Raw genomic sequence first — 20,369 nt, 5'->3', positions numbered from 1 at the left:
TTATTTACAACGTTAACAATTATAAGTTATTTACTGTTATTAAATATTTTTTGTATTTATCCTATAATTGAAAAATTAGCCTACATATATGGAAATCATAAGAAGTTAATATATTTTTTAATTTTGTGAAATTGAGTTTTTTGGATTTTTATTTACAGCTTAAGTAGTAAATATTATTAGGTATTCCGTACTTAAAGAATTATATTTGCATTTACTAAATTGAATATCTACTGAAAATGCCTTGAAATCTCAAATAAATTATTAGCGAGGTTGAGGCCGAAGTTTTCAACGCGAAAACGTGTACGTCGGACGTTCAGCGCCGTCTTCCTGTAAGCGCAGAAGTTTGACAATGGCGTTTGGAACGTCGAACATGATTCCGCTGACGTTCCAACGCCATTGTCAAACTTCTGCGCTTACAGGAAGACGGCGCTGAACGTCCGACGTACACGTTTTCGCGTTGAAAACTTCGGCCTCCACCTCGCTATCATTGAGTAAAGTTTTAAATCGAAATAATTAGATATACTTTTTTAAGTTACATGTTGAAAACAAATTTCGCGAGATCTCTTCGGAGGAACTAGGGGACGCACCGACTCTACTTTCTTTCTTTCTTTCACAATTTAATATGGAACCGACTCTACTTGCTCCAGGGCGCTGAATATGTAGCTGCGCCACTGCATATGTCATTAACTTTCTGAATGAATTAGCTTAATTTCGTCGTTTGAAAATAATACACCTTTAGACTTTATTATTAATATACAAATTTTTTACTTTCCCGGCTCTGTTATTTATAACTGAGAGAAAGTCTACTTTTTGAAGTCGAGTACAGTTAGTTTTTCTTTTAAAAATAAAAACTGGATTTTATACAATTAGATGTTACGAGAGAAATCAAACCTCTCTCTAAATATTTAAGAGGTTAAAGAATATGTCTATAAAGTCTACGTTGAAATTTCTGCAAGTTGTTCATTTAAATTTGTTTACTACGAATTTAGTTCTTTAGTGTGGCATCCAGTGTTTGCCACTTATAAGTTAGCCTACTTGTATTTTCGAAGTTATCGATTGTCTAATTGCGGGCATTTTAACTCAAAATTCACCTAAAAACCGATCTCGCGAAAAATCAAAATAGTTGATTACCTTAAGGCTTAATATATTATGTAGAAAAATTAGTCTTCTGCTACATCTGAGGAACAAAAAAGGAAGATAATTAGCATAAATAATAATGAAAGAAAAATAGAAAAAAAAACCATGTATTTAGCTAAAAAAAATTGGCAATTTATTCTAAAATCCATAGATTTAGCATTCAGATTAATTTTGCTGAACTGCACTGTTTAGATGCAAAGAGATTTCAAATAAACTACTTAGTTTTATGTCTACTGAACAGATAATCATTTATATTTTCCAATAAAATAAATTTCCGAAAATACTTGATAAAAATATTCTAGTTTTAAATCTCTCTTCATTTGCCAAAATTCTGCATTAGAAATTTAGAATATCTTAAACAGGGCCGGATTTACGTAAGGACATTTGGGGCCGGTGCCCAGGGCCCCCACAAAACTATGTTTAAACATAATTTTGTTTTTTTTTTTTTTTTTCTATTACTGCGACAGCCTAGTGTGGCCTAATCATGAGGGCCACATGCAAAGAAAAACAAACCCGGGAAAAACCTATGAAACATAGGAAAATTTCGGGAAAAAAATTTTACATAGGTATTTTTCAATTAAATGAAAATAATTAGTTTTACACAATAAAATATATGTATGTTTACAATAACCTTATTTTTAAATGAAATTTACAACTTCCTAGTTAAAATCTAGTTGAAAGTATAGTATTTTGTGTAAATTTTCTAAATCATCAAATTTGCCTACTCTTTTGACTACCCCCAGCGAATGTGTGCCCAGGACCCCTGGATTGGTAAATCCGGCCCTGATCTTAGGAATAATTTGTTACAACCGTAAAATTACTCTAGCCATTCAAATGTAGGAAAAACATTAAATATAACAATTTCTGGTGGTCTGACAAAGTATGGTAAAATTGATGATGATTAATTACAAGCTTTTTTCATAATTACTGATCTAAAAAGTATCGCAATTTTTTTTTTGGGGGGGGGAAGAAAACCTCAAAGACGTATTTATTAAAATTTGAACATTAAAAACTAAATTCAAATAAAAAAAATGCTGTGTTACATCTCAATAATCGTTAATGAAATAATTTATTAAATTTGTCTTCCCTGAGCATACAATATTGTTACATTTGACTATGGAAAATATTTTCAAGATATTAAGCAGAGAAAATCTATTTGAATAATTCTAAAAAAGAAAAAAAAAATGCTTGAATTTAGGGAAACAAATTTTCTATAAATAAAACATATTAATAATAAAGAAAGATTTATATACAAAATACTTCACAATTAGTTACATATATATTTTTATTAAAGTTTATTCTTCACAGAAATAAAAATAGCGATTTTCTATAATTTTCTTTTGTCGAAAATATTTGTAAATTAATTCTAAAACATGAAAACAACACACAAATCACAAAAACAATTATATAATAGTGCACATACATTTATTTTTTATTAACTAGACATTTTATATATAAATACTGATTGACTGAATTTGAGGCTTGGATTATTTGGAACTGCTGAACTGTTGATGATTGGATTATATTACAATTTTCTTTCAAAACAATGATAATTTGTTAAATAATAATTGTAACAGATGGAAATATTAACATAATGAAACTTTCTTCTTCTAAATAACTTCAAATTATATTGATGTTTCTATGTTTCATTGATACAGTAAATAATTCCTGATATATAAACTTACTGCTCGTACCAATTATATAATACAAAATTAAGAAAGTATTCCTTAGTTACTAAGATGTAAGATTTTATTCAGATTTGAAATTTATGTTGATACAGTTTTCTATGTGTATGTATGTATGTATGTATGTGTATATATATAATATATATTGATAATTAGCAGAAAATTTCTGATATTAAATGGACAGATTTGTTTTCTTATATATTCTTCTCATTAATATTGTATTGTATATTGTATTGTTGGAAAAGTCTAAAAAATTATCTTGAAATTTAAATTATTATTGCAAACTATTTCATGTCAAATTTTATAAAGCTGAATATCACATACAAATACTAAAGAATTTAACTTATTATTTCACGTTCATTGTTATAGGTAAATCTGAAATGATTTTAAAGATAAATGCATTTGATAAATTTTCTATGCTAGTTCTCATACATTTTATCCTAAATAAGAAATATACATAAAATAGTAATTTTTACAATCACAATGACATATTTGTCAAATAAAATAAAATATAAAATAAAAATATTTTTACAGGACAATATTCATTAACAGATAGTAACAATTTATGTATTTAGAAATATGAGGAAGAAGTCAATATCTAATTGTATGAATAATTTGCATACAACTATGGAAGAATTTTTAACACAACATAAGTAGTTAAAAATAATATATATAAATATATACTTTGTTGGAAAATTATCACGCAAATGAATATTATCTATTCAGGCACACTAATAATGCTTTGGACTTTTAAACAAAAAATATACTAATAATAATAATAATAAGCAACACACAATAATTTTTCTATTCATCCATTTTCTTCAAAAATTTGAGTATTGAAATTTTCATCCACACAATCGATTGATTTCCTTTTTCTTTGTTGAAAACAAAACTTATAGTTCTTTGTGGAGCACTCTTATTACATGTTCAGTTCACTGTGAGCAGTTACACGGAAACATGGACAGACACACATACATGGTTTTTTTATGTTGTCCAACCATAACAATAAATAGTCTTATTTTATAATTTACTTAAAATATGGAATTCTTTGAAGTTTCAGCACCACTTTAAAAATGTGGAAAGAGTTTAATTTCACACCATGGTTACAAGGCAAGTTCTTCGTACCCGTTTCCCTTCGTTTTCTTCTGTGCGAATTCCACCGACTGCATTACGAACACCAGTACTCTTTGTTGGTGCAGGTATCATAGATTTACTTGGCACATCACTTTTAGACTTAGAATTTATGGCTGTTGGATTATAATTAAATGGACTAACTATAGCAGATACTGGTTTGCTTTCATTTTTATTCATTTTTGAAATGGAATGATTATAATGCAAAGAATTTTGAATCTTGCATTGATTTCCAGATATTTTTGTTTTGGACCCTTGTGGTGAACCTTGCTGAATTTTAAAGGAATCTTTAGAAAAATCTTGTTCAGATTTGCGAGTTGATACATTAGTATTTGTTCTTGTTTTGCTAGTTTCGCCTAAATGTTTTCCTTGTTCACCTCTATTCCAACTGAAAGAACATTTGGTTCTACTTTTTAAAATATTTACAGTTGTCTTCTCTGCAGAACATTCAGGTTTCTCTTCATTTGTTGATAATTTTTCGTAAGTGGAGCTTCGACTTAAACCTTCACGTGGAGATGGAATATGAGGAACTGGTGATTGTAACCTGTAAAAATGAAATATTAAAGTGTAAATATTTGAATTTACATTAACTTTTTAAGTAGATAAAACATGTTATTTAAACTACCTGTTTGATGACACTGATTTTCTTGATTGATATTGATAGTTACCAGTTGTTTGTGTAGCTGGAGAAGATACAGCTGGTTTCTTATTGGATGTTGAAACTGATGAATAAGTTCTGGAACATTTTTTACTTTTCCAAATAGAAGCAACTTTACTGCCTACTTCTTTCTTGACACTTCCACGACTTTTATCAGGAAGAGTACTAGATGATGATGCAGAAGATAAACTGACATTACTGGTTGAACAACTGTCTAACGATCCATTATGATTAGTATTATTCAATAAATTAGGACTCTGGCTTCTGGAAGAGTCTGGCTTATCTTTTGTATTAACAACACTCTGATTTGCAGTTGATTGTTGCAAACTTTTATAAGTGTTTTTAAGTTCATAAGTTCTAGTGGGTGCATTTTGTATTCCGGAAGGTCGTGCCAAATAACTAATCCTATTTTGTCCTACAGGAATCTTTTTCTCGTGTATTTTATTCACAGAGTTGGTCTTAACTATTTGTTGATTATCATCATTAATTGCAATTTTATTTTCTTTGATTTTAGAATGTAAAATATTAGATATTCTTTTTGTATTGGAATCTGGTTTATCTTTGGTAAAAGTTCCTTGTTTAATTAATGATTTTGGTCGACAACTTTGAACTTCACTTTTAGTTTTCTCCTCTTCTTTTATTACTTCATCTTTAGAAAGCTCGTTTATTGGCTTTTGAGATTTTTCTAATGGAAGAATTGGATCATTATTAGTATTACTATTTTTTTGAGAACTAAATGACAGTCTTGCAACATTAGATGAGGCATTTGGTGATGTAGGTTTGGTTTTTAAAACTTTCAGTTTATCTGTACTTGTAGGAACTATCTCAGAATCTTCAATGTTATTTGAAGTCATTTTAGAAACATATTGTTCTGATATTGTTTCAGTCTCTTCAGTTTGAGAAGGATCATCAGATTCATCTGATACTAAAGATAATGTTTCATCTTCAATCATTTCATTACTATTGACAGCATCTGGATCACTTTCTGAAGAACCAGACATCTGAATTTCATTTAAAGTTGTGACAACTAATTGAGCATTTTCTTGAAGCACTTTCATTTGTTCAGCTGTAATATTCATATTTGGTAAAGGCATTTCTATATTATTGCTATTGCATTCATCTTTTTCGAATTCCAAAGTATCTGTATCAATGAATGAACTCATCAAATTTTCAGTACTGCCTTCATATATTTCATCTTTAGTCAATGGTGGAATATTGGATGCTTTTAATGTTTCAGAACCAGTATCATCATCACAGGGTAAATCTTCACCTAATTCAGTATCTGATTCTAAAGTATCAGATGCTAATTCTGTTGCATCTTCAATTGTAACTTCAGTTATATTGTGTGTCATTGAAGGTGGTTTAATATGTTCAATCATATCTGAACTGTGAGAACTTTTGACACTACCATTATGTAAAGAAGTATATTCTCTTGAGTATATTTCAACCATTGCTGCAGCAGCATTTAATCGATCATAGATATCATTTGTATGATCTTTAACATTGTTAGTACTGTGAGAACGATTTTCTAAAATATCAGAACTTACACTGTTTAAACTTATACTACTTCCTATCATGGATACATCATCCATCAGAGATGGAGGATTTACATTTTCAAGTAAATCTGAAGTACAGCTACTTTTTAAGCTAAGATTTTCTATTGATCCCATTGCTGAAGGTGGCTTGATATTGCATAAAATGTCTGAATTTGAACTTATTTTCATTACATCAAAATTCCCTGCCAAAGCACGTCTTACAGATTCGGGAATCTGTTTTCGAGTATTATTAAATAATCTTTTACCATTATTCCTTTTAGTTGAATCTAGTTTATTTGGAAACCATTCAGACATGCTGTTGCTAGATAAACTAATATTTAAATCCATTACTGATGGTGGATTAACATTTTCAATATCAGAAGTGCAACTAATACTGCTTTGGGTCATATCTTCAACAAGTTCTTCAATTGCTGCTCCTACTTTTTGAGCCTCTAGTTTTATTACTGTTGATGTGCTTAAAGAAACATGATTACTATTTGAGGTTTCACTACTTTCATCAGTTTTTTCAATATTATGATGTTTTTTAGGAGATGAATGTGTATTATGATCTGATTCTTCATATTTTTCAGTAATATTTTCATTATTTCCACTCTCTATGTTTTCTTCTTGTGTTAGGACAATAAAACTTGTTTCTACATTTTTTTTCTGAATTTCTGACGACGGATATTTATTGAAAGAATCAAAGTTTGTATATTTTTGCTTCTCTTTTGTCCTCTCATCTTCCATTCCTTTCTCTTCATTTTTCTCATTTATTTCTGAGAATGTTGTACCTCTTGCTAAAGATACAGATCCTCTATTAATATTAGCTTCTGTTTTTTTTTGCTTACTGCTTTTATACATTTGATCACTACTTTCTCTTACAGGTAATTTGGAATGCAAATTCCCTTGTTTAGACTTATTTTTACCATGCTTTTCTTTCACTGATTTATCTTTAGGCATACCAATATTAATACATTCTTCCAAAAGAGCTTGTTCTGATGAAGATGGTTCATCTGTTGAATCCATACTAAGAGAACTTAAAGAATTATTCCTGGAAAAATTTGCTGTTGCTCCTTCTACATCATTCACATCTAATGAATTTTGCTGTTTTTCTTGATTTAGAGTTGAAGAATAAGTTTGTGCTTCGTTTTGGTGATGATTTTTTGTTATTTTTTGTTCAGAATAAGTTTGAATGCACTTTTCAGGTATTGAAGAATGTAGACATGATATCTGTGTAGGACTTGACAACCAAGATTCATTTTTCAGAACTTTCTCATTTTTTCCTGTAAATATAAAAACTTTTATTTTAATATAAAAAAATAATTTAACTTAAATGTTCTTTTAAGTTTATGATTGATTTCAGTAGAAATAATTTTAAAATTATAATAGAAAGATTATTATTTGAAATATGCTAAATAAAGTGATTTAATTGCATCTTACTTATTAATTGAACAATGCTAACCTCAGAACTATTGAAATAAAATCACATTATCAATATAATAATGAAAGTCTGTTTGTGGGTAGTATGACACCTGTAGAGGAGAGAACGACAGGAACAATAAGCATCCTATCTGTCCTCCACAGATGCCTTATTTCCTGGACGAGTTCTGTGTACTTGCTAATTTTCTTCAGTGCATGTGTTTGGTACATTGTGAGTGTTTGGAATGGATATGTCAATAATGTATGTGATTTTATTGCGTTTGTCAATGAGTGTGATGTCTGGTCTGTTGTGGTAAATTGTTTTCTCTCTGATTACGGCTCTGTTGTAGTACATTTTGTGCGTTTTGTTTTCCAATACTGTCTGTGCAGGCCTCGGAGTGCCATTTTCCCTCTGAAAAAGTGAGAAAAGTAAGTTGAAATACAGAAACAGTGAATAAAAAATGAGTGCAATAGTGACAAAACAAAGTGAAAACATGGAAGGAAAACTCAGCAAAATAGTAGTAAAAGTTATTATATAAATAAAAAGAAAAAAAAACAAGAAATGCTTACTGGAACTAAGTATCAGAATTAAATATATTCACACCTTTAACGTGTTCAGCATAATGTTAATTTCTATAAAAATGTTTTCGATCCCTTTAAGAGATCTTCATCAGTTAATGTTTACAAAGAAACGAACAAAAAAATTCGAATTTAAAAAAGAACGATTATTTCAAAAACTAGTGATGCATCTAACAGTGAAAACGTAAATCCGTTCTTAATAACGTCACAACTAACATAAAATTTAAACATCCAAGATAATCCTAGCCCACGTATATAAATTACCCAAAGGTAAAAACAATATTAGACAGGAATGAAGTGAAGTGGCTTCTGTGGAGACGTAAAATTACGTCATATCCGTTTTATAGAAAGACTTTCAGGCCATTGATAAACTGTCAGTCTCTCTATGATTAATGCAGTGTTTGTTGTGATGTGCCTTGTGTATCTCCATTTTTTCTGTGTTTCACCGCTTGTGCTGATCTGGTAAATTTAATAATCTCTGCCTTGTCCCAATAAACCGTAACATCCTGCTCCTTGGCAAATGCAGCAAGTACCGTACTATCAATGTTTTTATTGACTGTGTATTTATGTTCCTCGATCCTTTTTTTCAAATTCCTCATGGTGGCCCCTACATAAACTAGGTCAGAGTTGAATCTATTATCTTTCAACGGTATCGAGTAAACTCCTGTGAGGGTATCGTATCTATATCTTTCCTTATCATTTCTCAAAAGTCTATAAACTGTAGGATTACATCTATAAACTATGCGGATATTCCTTTTTCTGGCCACTTTCTTAGTAACTTGGTTTAAAAACGGTATGTAACTAAGGACAATCCTTTCTGTTCGTTCTCCTTTACACATCAGTTGTGTGGCTGGAAGGTCTTAATAAGGGTATCCACCATTTGCCTTCTGTAACCTTGTTGAAGCGCTATTTCGCGTATGTAATCTAACTTTCTGTACGTATCATATATGCTGGTACAATTCGTGTGAGCTCTCTTTATCCATGATTTAAAAGCCGTTAATTTTAGGTGTTCTGGGTCTGATGAATGCCTGGGAATGATGTAAGGTTGATAAACCGGCTTGCGGTATACTTTTGTTACTATGTGTCCCTTTCTTTTTATTCTGTATGGTTAAATACATTTTAAAAATTTCTGTATATACTGTAGCCCAGTGTTTCCCAACCTTTGTTGTGCTATGCCTCACCTAAGCCTTTCTAAAATTCTTATTTGCCCCCCAATATATACGTTGAACTCTTTTGGAAGGTCTCTCGTTGTCGTGTTCATTAAAGTTTTTTTCTTGCACTTAATTGCCACACTGTTTTATCATAACCATGATAAAACCCAATCCTTTCATCAAAGTCTCTTGCACTTTCCAGTCATTTCCAAACACGACCTGGAACACAACAACTCACATCTGCCCACCTCGAGGTCTGGGCAAAGAATGTTCTTTCTCCTCTTTCGCCGGCCTCAGGGCCTCATTCATCTCTTTGTTCTCAGTGGTTCCCAGAATTGTTAATCCCACCCCAAAAGAAAAGGGTTATAAAGGAAAGTTCTAGAAGGAAAGGGAAACAAAGAAAATTAAAACTAACTTAAATCAATATTTACAATAAATATGATGTACAGCGGCTATACGGTTAACTTAAACTCTGAACGAGTTTCGAATTGCCCCTTGTGGGGCATGGGCCCCACGTTGGGAAACACTGCTGTAGCCACTCGTTATACTGTAGATTCAGATATATCGTGCTTTTTTGGTCCTCTAAATTTTAAAGCACTTGCGTCAATAAATTTTAAATTACCAATTGCCATTGAATTTCTATCTGCAACGACATACAGTATTTTATTTTTACCATTGTCCTTGAAACTACCACTGAAGGTGAAACAACAAATTCTTCTAGATGGACATATCAATTGTCATTTGTTTCCTTTTGATATTAAATATTGTTTGTTTATTAGTTTTAAGTACCTTCTCCCATTTACAAGTTTCTGTGAATTTGAAATTTCACACCTTTATGTGAATTGACAGTATTGGGTCAATTCACATGTGAAATTTCAAATTCACTGCATAATGTGTAAGGAAAATATTTCTTTAATTCTGAATGGTAAGTTTTTATACAGTAGTAACTTTATTTTGCTTTTTAGAGAATTTTTACTCTATAATTTTATAAGTTTTGATGGTTCTATTATATATTCCATATTTATTTTTAAATTTTCAATGATTGTATTTATAATTTTTATTGAAAAATATACATTACGCTAATTTTTAATAAGAGATTTATTGTGAAATATAGTACTGTATAATAAAATTGTAACTGATATTTTGTTTTTATATCTACAGTATTTGTCTTTAAATGTCATTGTTAAAGAAACAATGGTAAATGGGGATGCCCCAAGCTTACCAACTTTTTGATGCAGTTTTATCAATAAAATCCTGGGCCAGGTAGTAGGGATGCCTGCCATGGAGTGCCTGTTGAGCCTACTATTGTTTAATACTGTCAGTGTTTTTTATATGTTGTGTTGTGTCTATATGATGTGAATGTAAGTTTAATGGTACGTTATTTCAGTCTGCTAGAGTTACTGCTTTATGTAACTGTGATGTTTCTTTTGTAGAAAAATTCTCACAGTGTCTGTATTTGTTTGTACTAAGTTCCAAGTATCAAATTGTTAAATAACTTCAAAATTCTCATTCAAAAACACTTGATTATAGGATATACAGTACTTTAAAATTTTATATTAAATTTTTATCAAATAATACCAATATTTGACCAAACAAAAAAAAAAAAAAATATGGGATAAAATTGTGTAGTCAACTTACTGTCCATATAAGAAATACTTCAAAGAAAATTTTTAAAAGGAATGTTTTTGTCACAAAATGAAGCAAATAAATGAATCTAACGATGCACAGAAATATACAGTTATATGTAACATGAATAAAAGCTGGATGAGAAGAGACACCGTGCCACACAGAGACATAGCAGACCAAACAAGATGGTGACTATGACCAAAAAAAATGTGAAGCTCGCCAACATAGTGCTGTATAATACAAAATATGTCTTAGTGACTTAGCACACAGGGATTACATTTTTACTTTCTTTCACAGTTTTAAACCAAATGTAATTAATGATTAGTATAGACAAGAAATCAGGAAATTTGACATTTTATATGCATGCAAACACACACTATACAAATACATATTAACAAACAACAAATATACAGCTCATTTCAAAAATATCCTTGACATTTCTAAATGAAAATAAGCAGTTAGTTCAATTAGTTAATTTTTAATTATTGGATAATTATCAATACTATATTTCATGTTTTTCCCATTGTGTTCCAGAACTATGTAGTAATAAACAGAACAAGTAAAACTGCAAAGCCATATTTGGGACATGACTATGTCTTGGAGACTCACTACTAAGCGGGATCACTTTGACGCTCATGGCTGGTCTTGTTCTTATTCTCCAATCTTCTTTGGTATCGCTGGTTTTGAGCACGATCATTCAAACTTTGCCGGCCATGGCCACGAGGTCGTCCATGATGCATTTTCAGTGAAATTTACCTATCCAATTTCGAAATTTCTCTCCATTGTGTTTCACCCTGGGTTGAAGTTTTGTCGATGCCTAATGAAAATTTCCCATTTTTGAAAAAATAATCCTGGCTATTATATCATCCAAAATTATGTTTTTATTTTGCACAAACAATATATATATATATTAATAAATGTAAAAAGAAAAAAAAATGATATTTTAGAAGTTAGTTTTAATATAAAATTATAATGACTAGTGCCATCTACTTTCAAAAACATTCCGATGCTGAAACAATATATGGGGTCAACCAGTCAAGGTCAGCACATGGCGACCAAAAATATGTTGGGAATAACACAGAATAGGTAAATGGGTTTTTTGAAAGATTCATTTGTCAAAATTTGATTTTGTAACATTCGCATTTCCAACTTCTCAACGAGCAACGCATGCGCAAATCTCGCACTAGTGCCTGTTTGTAGAGTGTCGCCATTTTGTATTTTATTTTGACTCCGTTCTCGGTCCCTGAGTACCTACAAGTCTGGTTTTTTTTTATGCGTGCATGATTTGGGCACCTAATTCTGTCCCAAACTGCAACTCCTGACATGTACTCCTTCATACCTCTAAGCTGATAACACAGAACGGAACCACGATTTTATAAACAAGAGATTGTCTTGTCAATAATAAAATAAAATAAATTCAATTGACTTTTATTAGAAATTTATTGTCATTATTTAAATGAAATATCTTATTATATAATATTGTACAATAATCATGAAGATTTTGAGACATCTATAATTTCATGGAAATTTTAAATGATTTAATCAAAAAGATTGCACTTAGGTTATATCTAGTCTATACAAAAATTATTAAAAATATTTAATACTTACTACTACAATAATTTCCATCTAAATTTTTTCTTTTAAATTTGTGCTCTTTCTTTACATCAGATTCTTCTTCACAGCTAAGAGAACTTAAAGAATCATTACAAGAAAAATTAACAGGTGTTCCTTCAACTTCGTAAACTTTTGGAGAATCTGATTGAGAGAGAGAATTAAAGGTACAAGTGTCTCCTTGATTTGATAATGACTGAACTGATGTAATAGAATGTGACCTTTGATGAATTCTGGTTAGGGATGATTTTGCATGTTTTTCATCATTATTATTTTTCCAAGTTTGATTTAGTAAGCAGCAATTGTTCATTACAGATTTCTGATTTGTAAATGTTTTATGATGTGCAAAAGTATTTGATTTAAATTCTGTAGGTGAGTTCAAAACATTCTGTTTTAAAGAATTTGGATCAGATTGTTTCCTGTAGTTCAAAAATGGTAATTTTGATTTAAATGGAATATCTGGTACTGAACTTCTTCCACAATGGTCAATTTCTTTTGATTTCTTTTTTGACTGAGGCATTCCTGATTGAATGCATTGCAAGAGAAGATTATCATTTTCATCACAAAGTGAACTGCTATCAGAACATGTATCACGATTTGATTTTGAAACCTCTACATCTCTATTACTTTCTGTACAAGAAACATTACTTAAATCACTTAAAGATGTGGCATGTGATAAATTGGATGGAGTATCTTCTGTTTTGTATATTTTTAAACTATCTTCACCAAAGATGCCTGCATGAGGATTCAAATTTGAATTTGCAGTAGGAATATTAGAATAAATTATAGGTTTACTAATATTCAAAACAGGCTGATTAAGTTTAATGTTGTTAGATTTTGACGGCAAGTTGCTTGTTCTTAATTGTCTAGAAATATTGCCAAGATTATTTAATTTAGATCTCAATTTACTGTTGTTATGTCCATTATGGTAACTACTATTATTTGGCATTCCAGAATTGATGCAAGCAGCAAGCATATCATTTTCAGTTGATTCAGCTTCAGACAAATCTGATTTTTCATCTTCACCACCAACTGGACTGGGTTCCTATTAGAAAATAAAGCAATTATTTTATTTTATAAATAATTTAACAAAATAAATTTTTATTAATTAAGAAAACAACCATTTTAAAGTACAATTTGTATTTTAATATATAAATATAATGGCTGATCAATAAATAACCAGCCAGAGCAATATCCATGTTGTTGTGTTTGATTGATTATTTATTGATCCACCTTTCTATATATATATAAATTCTAATACATGGTAGTGACTCTCAAATTCACTTATAAATCTATTTGGAAATTCCAGCATTTCTCCAGAAACTTTTCTTACTTTACCAGTTTTCAAGTGTAATACTTCCATTAAAAAATTCCTGTATCATTTGACAAGTATACAAGAATTCAGAAGTGATTTCATATGTATTTCTTTCATATGTATAAGCAGGTATCTTGATTAACAACTGATTTCATCTTTCATTAAATATCGTTAATGAAAAAGAAAAAAAAAGAAAAACATTACTGTTCAAAGATTCAAAATGCAGTTTTGCAGTTTAACAAACACATAGTCTAACATTAGACCATAAAGTTATTAATTTTTGATGTATTCATTTTAAATTTAACTTATATTATGTAAATTGATATATTGTTGTATTCAGTAATATATATTAGATTTAATTTGTTAAATTATCAATTCAATACATTTCTTTACTTTGTAGTTAGTGAAATTAGCAGCAAAATACTCTTTTTGACCTAGTTTTAACATATACAATTTAATGTATGCTGATATGAACAATTCACTGGAAAAAAATAGCTTGTTTGATTCTATTTTATTTTTTCAATATGTTTTTTTACATCAAATAATTTTTATAACTGTCAATCTATTATCTCTTGATAAGACATGCATTAAGTTTATCCTGAAATTTGATTATAATTTCTTCAAATCAAAGCATTTGAGGAAAGCAATTTTCTCATCTTAGAAAATAAACATTGATTTCCAAAAATTTTCAGAAAGTGTCAATAGAATCATCGTCATTTTCAGACTATAATAAAATCAAACAATTTTTGCAATGAATAATGAGTATAATGAAAATGTAAAAATGAGTTTTGACATCTCAATGGGGAAATGCCGTCAAACCTAGGACATTCTTGATATGACACAGTGCAAGAATAATAAGTTGACTCGGGAAGAAGTTAAGAATTTGGACTGAAAAGCAAAAAAATTATGGTTATCAGCCATGCTCTGCATTCCCAAAGTGATATCAACAGACCATACTAAAGAAAATAATTCAAATTAAACAGAAAAAAGATAGCACAGACAATCCATACAAATACAGTCAAAGCAAAAATTGACAAAACAACCAAAAACAGTAAATGCTGATTATGCAGTTCAGAAGAGACAGTGGACCATCTTTTTAGTGGCAGTTGCAAATCGTACAGAATAACCAAAAACATTAACACAATCATAATAATGATCCATTGGGATCTATGTAAAAAGTATGAACTAGCTGCAGCAAAAACTGCTAGGACCATAATGCCAACAAAATTATTGAAAATAAACATGGCAAAATTTTATGGTATTTTTCAAATATAAACTGACAGATGATTAGAAAAGAAAAACAGCAGAACAAGAGCTTAAAATACAAAAATCTGAAAATAAAATTGTAATAAATTCCATAGTAGTTAGCACCTTTGATGCTTCCCAACAGACCTAGATAAACATCTGAGAACCTTGGACATCAACAAAAGTACCATCAGTCAAATGCAGTATATCATTTTGCTAGATACAGCCCATATCATGCAAAAATATTCCAGACTCATAGAATTACCTTGATATCTGAAGAACACCAAGGCAATTCTTTATTTATATTTCATGGACAATGAGAACTTCAAACAATAGACAGCAATAATAATCTTGCTAGTCCCATCTTGTTCAGATGATAGAGAGCTCAGTAGTTTCAACGAACCATAAAATAATGCTTAAAAGAGAACAAGCTTCCAGTAGGACTATCCATGCCAATAAGTTCTATGGGGGGAAATGAAGCAAAGAGCATTTGACCCAGAATGGGCCACAGCTGAACAGCATCTGTTTCTCATAGAGACACTTGATTTATAGGCACCTGGCTTAAAACAGTCTTTATATTTAGATAACTGGCTGTAGGTATGTAAGCATACTTTCTGTGGAGGGGAAAAAAATGATTGTTACATGCTCTAAGCATAATAACGACTTGGATGTTGTCCAGGTTCACAAGGTTAAGTAGAGGTTTATGTTTGAAAAATGTTCCCTAATCTTCCTTGACCACCATGATGAATGCAATACTGCACCAAGTATGACTACTGTATCACAAGCATGTTCACCTCCTCAGTTGTACACAATGAACAATTCACACAAACCAGTCAAAGTGTTTCAGTAGTAATACAGTCACTGATATCAAGACTGGAAAACTATGCTTACAGATGAAGCAGATTGAAGTAACAAATGAATTTATCACCCATATCTACTACACCATTAAAAACCTTGAACTGGACATGACAGCATATGGACACTACATGACAAATTCACACAAAAATATCCATATCTCACTGTAACAGAGCAAAGTATTGTTGACCAAACAGAACAATAAATATAACAATTTTATTCCACAAACACCACTTGAACATATCAAACAAGTTTCACAACAGATACACCAACAGATGACACAGATACACAAATATTAGATCATGCAGATCAGATACTCATTTATAGTACGAACAGCGTTATATGATCTAAAACTACAATTACACTCAGTGACAGTAATAGATAAGAATTAATTAACACATAATTTTACGGATTTCATAGACCAATAGCATATACACCAATAGAATTTTTTTATTAATGTTTATTAGCATCGGTTTGATTGTTCCAATAAAAGCCAACAGAACACCAGTTAATGGTTTCTATTGGTTTAAATAGTCTCCTAGAATACAATTAAAAACTAACTGTAATAAATAAAATTATTAATCATAGCAGAAACCAAAAGGGCATCATTAGAATTTCCTATTTGTTTTTATTGATTCCTATTTTCTTTTAAACAAGGAAGACCTATTAGCATAAACCTTCACTGTAATGAAATGTTGATGATATGAGTTTTTTCCATAAACAAGATATATCATACTTATGTGACAAAGACTCAGATAGAAACAAACTTGACCCAATGAAAAGTTTTGTGAAAAAACTAGTCTGGTTGGTTAGTTTAGACTTTTTTGTTTTTAAAATTTTGGAAAAACTGCATTAAGTAAAACAAACTAATACTAATCTGAACATAACAATATACAAAAGCACTGACACTTAAGCAGACCATGGATCAGCAAGAAACTACATAGAAGACATTCCAACTTAGTCAAAATTATGTTGACAAATCTGTCAAATTATTAACTAACTCTTTGCAAATCTGAAGAGTTGGTGACTGCCATAAAAGACCAGGTCATATCTATCACAATAAATGTCAGATATACCCTGTAAAACAAAAAGTTTTAGAATATATAAATTAAAAGACAGATGCAGATGTAGAAAATGTGACATCATGCCTGAAATAATACAAAAAAAAAATTACATCAGAAAACATGCCCTTAGCACAGATTACTTATAAAAAAGAATCAAACAACAGACACAACACACAAAGTTTCCTAAAACACACTACTACACATTAAGGTAACACACTACAAACAGTATGGGGAAAATAAACAAAATGTGTTATGACAGATATAGTTACAAGTAAAACAATTCATCGCATTCATCGATAAACAAAATGAAATCATACATATATCGTGGACATATCTATCCCATAAGCCACAAAATACAAAATATCTACACTGATAAAATCAATAAGTACATCAAACTCACCCGAGAAATTACTGCATCTGTGGAAAATAAGATATTTATTGTGCCTGTAGTCCACTCTTCCACAGGTGTCTCATATCATATATACTACACAAAAATCCAGAAACATTAGACCTTAAACATAACTTTTACATCACACTATAGAAAGCAGAAATATTAAATACATGCCACATACACAGGAAATTTTTAAATATAATCATATATACTACAGCACATACTAGAACAGTTTTTTTAGTAGATATGTTTTTATTCAGATCTGTCATAACGCTTGGCAGAAACATTAATGAAATATCATATTTATATCACTACCTATATTCATTAATTGGTTGGTTTTTTGATGTTCTTTTGGCACAAGAACCATACAGACTATCCTATACCATGCCATGCCAAATGGTATAAATAAATTTAGATTATATCTTTACAAACTACAACAATATTATTAAGAAAAACAAACAATAAACTTAAAGCTATATAAATAAACTAATCGTCAACACAGAGTATATATTCATTAATTACATCCATAATAATTGTCAACACTGGAAAACCAGAATTTATACAGTTTTAGCAATCAATGATATAATATCAAGGGCATATTATATCTGATATTATAACAACAAACTAATTGGTCTTAATATTTCATAATTTAGAAAAGTAAGACATGAGAAAAGTATTCTACATTTAATAAAAGATAAGTGTGTATAATATATCAAAATACTCTGTTGTTATTCAATAAATTCTAAAATGTATTTCCAATCTTTTCTAAGTAGCATAACATAACTAGAGGTATACACCAGTTTTCCATATGTAAAAAGAAACATGCATATTTTATAATTTATTGCAAGATTAAATCAAAATTTTTGCAAAATCTAAAATAAAATCAACCAATATAAAATTACAGATTGTCCAAAACAAATACATAAAAAAAAGAAATATATCTGATCCCAAAATATTTTCATTTTATACTTACTCCACACATATCCAAAAATATCAATCTACTTTGAGAAAAATTCAAACTTGATAAATAAAATGGGTACTAAATTATATATTTCTGTGAATATATCAAATAAGATGCTGTATTTGCTTTGCAAAAACTCACAAACTTAGCAATAGTGTTTCTATGGGGTTTTTCCTGTCATTTTATTAATCATCAAATAAAATGATTCACTGTAAATGATTAATGCTAGAAGTCCAGTGAATTTACACTTCTTTTAACTACAAAAGTGATCATTTTGACTGTTTCCTTTTTCTTTTCTTTTATGAAGATTTATTTTGAACTTGTTACTATTTGCTACTTTTCAAAAACTTTTACTGCTACTTTTTTGCCCTTTACAAAATCCAATTTTTACTCACAATAATCATATCAATAATCTTAATTTTTACGATCATTAGGAAAAAATTAAAGTTAAAACTGAAGAATGAGATCCTTTTTTACTTTCAAACTTATAAATAAAAACTGCTGAGAAATTACAATTCAGTTTTATTTTTTGTAGTAAGTACAATATTTGTGTAACCAAAAGATCACAATGATATTTTCAAACATTGTTCAATAAATCTTTATCTTTGACATTATATAAAAGGAATTAGTAGAAAAATAAGTCTTCAACACTTAGGAAAAACTAGATTGAGCTGATTGTTCTCCAATACTTTCTATTCATTTTTCTTTTATTAAAATGTAGTGTGTGAGTCATTTTAATACCATTTTAACTGTATTATTTCCTTTCATGAAAAGTTAGGAGTTAAGATGTAAAAAGTTATTCACCATTCTTTTTTTACCTCAACAAGACAACAATTCTTATGATCTTCAACAAGAATTACATTGAATGAAATGCAAATTTAATAGCAAAAGACACAAAATCATTGAAAATGTTGAATTTATAATATACTAATTTTAAAATGCTTGGCAATAATTTATTAATAATGAAATAAAATAGATACTAATTATATATCATTTTTGTACTAGAGACAATGACATTATTTTCCATTCATTTCTAGTCTCAAATTTATTATAATTATGGTATTCCCAATTTTATAAGATATAGTCATCATTTTTAGCAAAATTACAGGTATATGTCTTACGTCGGTAATTGGTTCCAGGAGAGGCGATGTAAGTCGAAAAATGACGTAAGTCGAATTTACTTGTGTAGTTACGATGTAAGTTGTAGTTTCGACTTACGTCATAAATAAACGCCAATAATGAGCACTTAAAGACCGCTAAATAAGACGACAACACATAAACACAGATGTTTTCATGTTTCGTTCTCTAAGATTTATGATGATTATACTAACATTTACTATAAATGTACATATTTTAATATGATTTTATGTGCTTTTAATGCTTTTCTAGTGATATTACGACTTCAATGTTTGTGGAGGACGGATTTAAAGTCGAATAAACTGATTTAAACTTGATTTTTATTTTTCCATATACTTTCTTGACAAACGACGTATAATCAGGAATGACGTAACTCGAGGTATACCTTTATTTAAAAAAAAAAAAAAATGTTTGAAAAACTGAAAAATAAAATGGTAATGCAAACTTCAGGGAGACCAATGAGATGAGAATTTTAATTGTATTAGCAAGAGCTCTTAACATTATACCAATGAAAACTAATACATAACTAAAATCAATGCCTAAAAAGCCAATCTTTTGGGCTATATTTTAATTATAAAAATAAAGTAATTTGAATTAAAGTAGATGGTTGAGCTATCATCTTTAGTCCAAATAACTAAAACTGACAATAACACTATGCATTATTTGTATACTTACCACAACAAAAAACTGAAAACTATCACGTCATTATCATCATCCTTATTCAAACAAATTTTAAGTTTTGGAAAAATAAATAATGTAAATAGATAGATTGATCTTGTATACTAGAAAACAAATAAGATGAATACATCAAATAGTTTACTTTAATGAGTGTCAATTTATATAAAAGAATTATTTTCATTTATTTTTTT

General features: G+C 29.5%; 1 protein-coding gene across 1 annotated transcript in view; it reads right to left on the bottom strand.

The window, feature by feature from the left end:
• Positions 1-2,540: 2,540 nt before the first annotated feature.
• The window catches only part of LOC136978732 (adenomatous polyposis coli protein-like), a 99,455-nt gene continuing 81,626 nt past the window's right edge, over positions 2,541-20,369 (bottom strand). The window contains exons 12-14 of the mRNA XM_067274526.1: positions 12,530-13,577; positions 4,579-7,429; positions 2,541-4,497 (exon numbers count right to left, since the gene is read on the bottom strand). Of these exons, the coding sequence (XP_067130627.1) occupies positions 3,915-4,497; positions 4,579-7,429; positions 12,530-13,577 (4,482 nt within the window). The 3' untranslated portion in view covers positions 2,541-3,914. The remainder of the gene's footprint in view (positions 4,498-4,578; positions 7,430-12,529; positions 13,578-20,369) is intronic.

This window comes from Centruroides vittatus, unplaced genomic scaffold (assembly GCF_030686945.1).
Source record: "Centruroides vittatus isolate TY-2023 unplaced genomic scaffold, ASM3068694v2 contig_549, whole genome shotgun sequence".
In the NCBI taxonomy this organism is placed as follows: domain Eukaryota; kingdom Metazoa; phylum Arthropoda; class Arachnida; order Scorpiones; family Buthidae; genus Centruroides; species Centruroides vittatus.
Note: the sequence above shows the minus strand (reverse complement) of the source record. Positions and strands in the feature narration are given on the sequence as shown.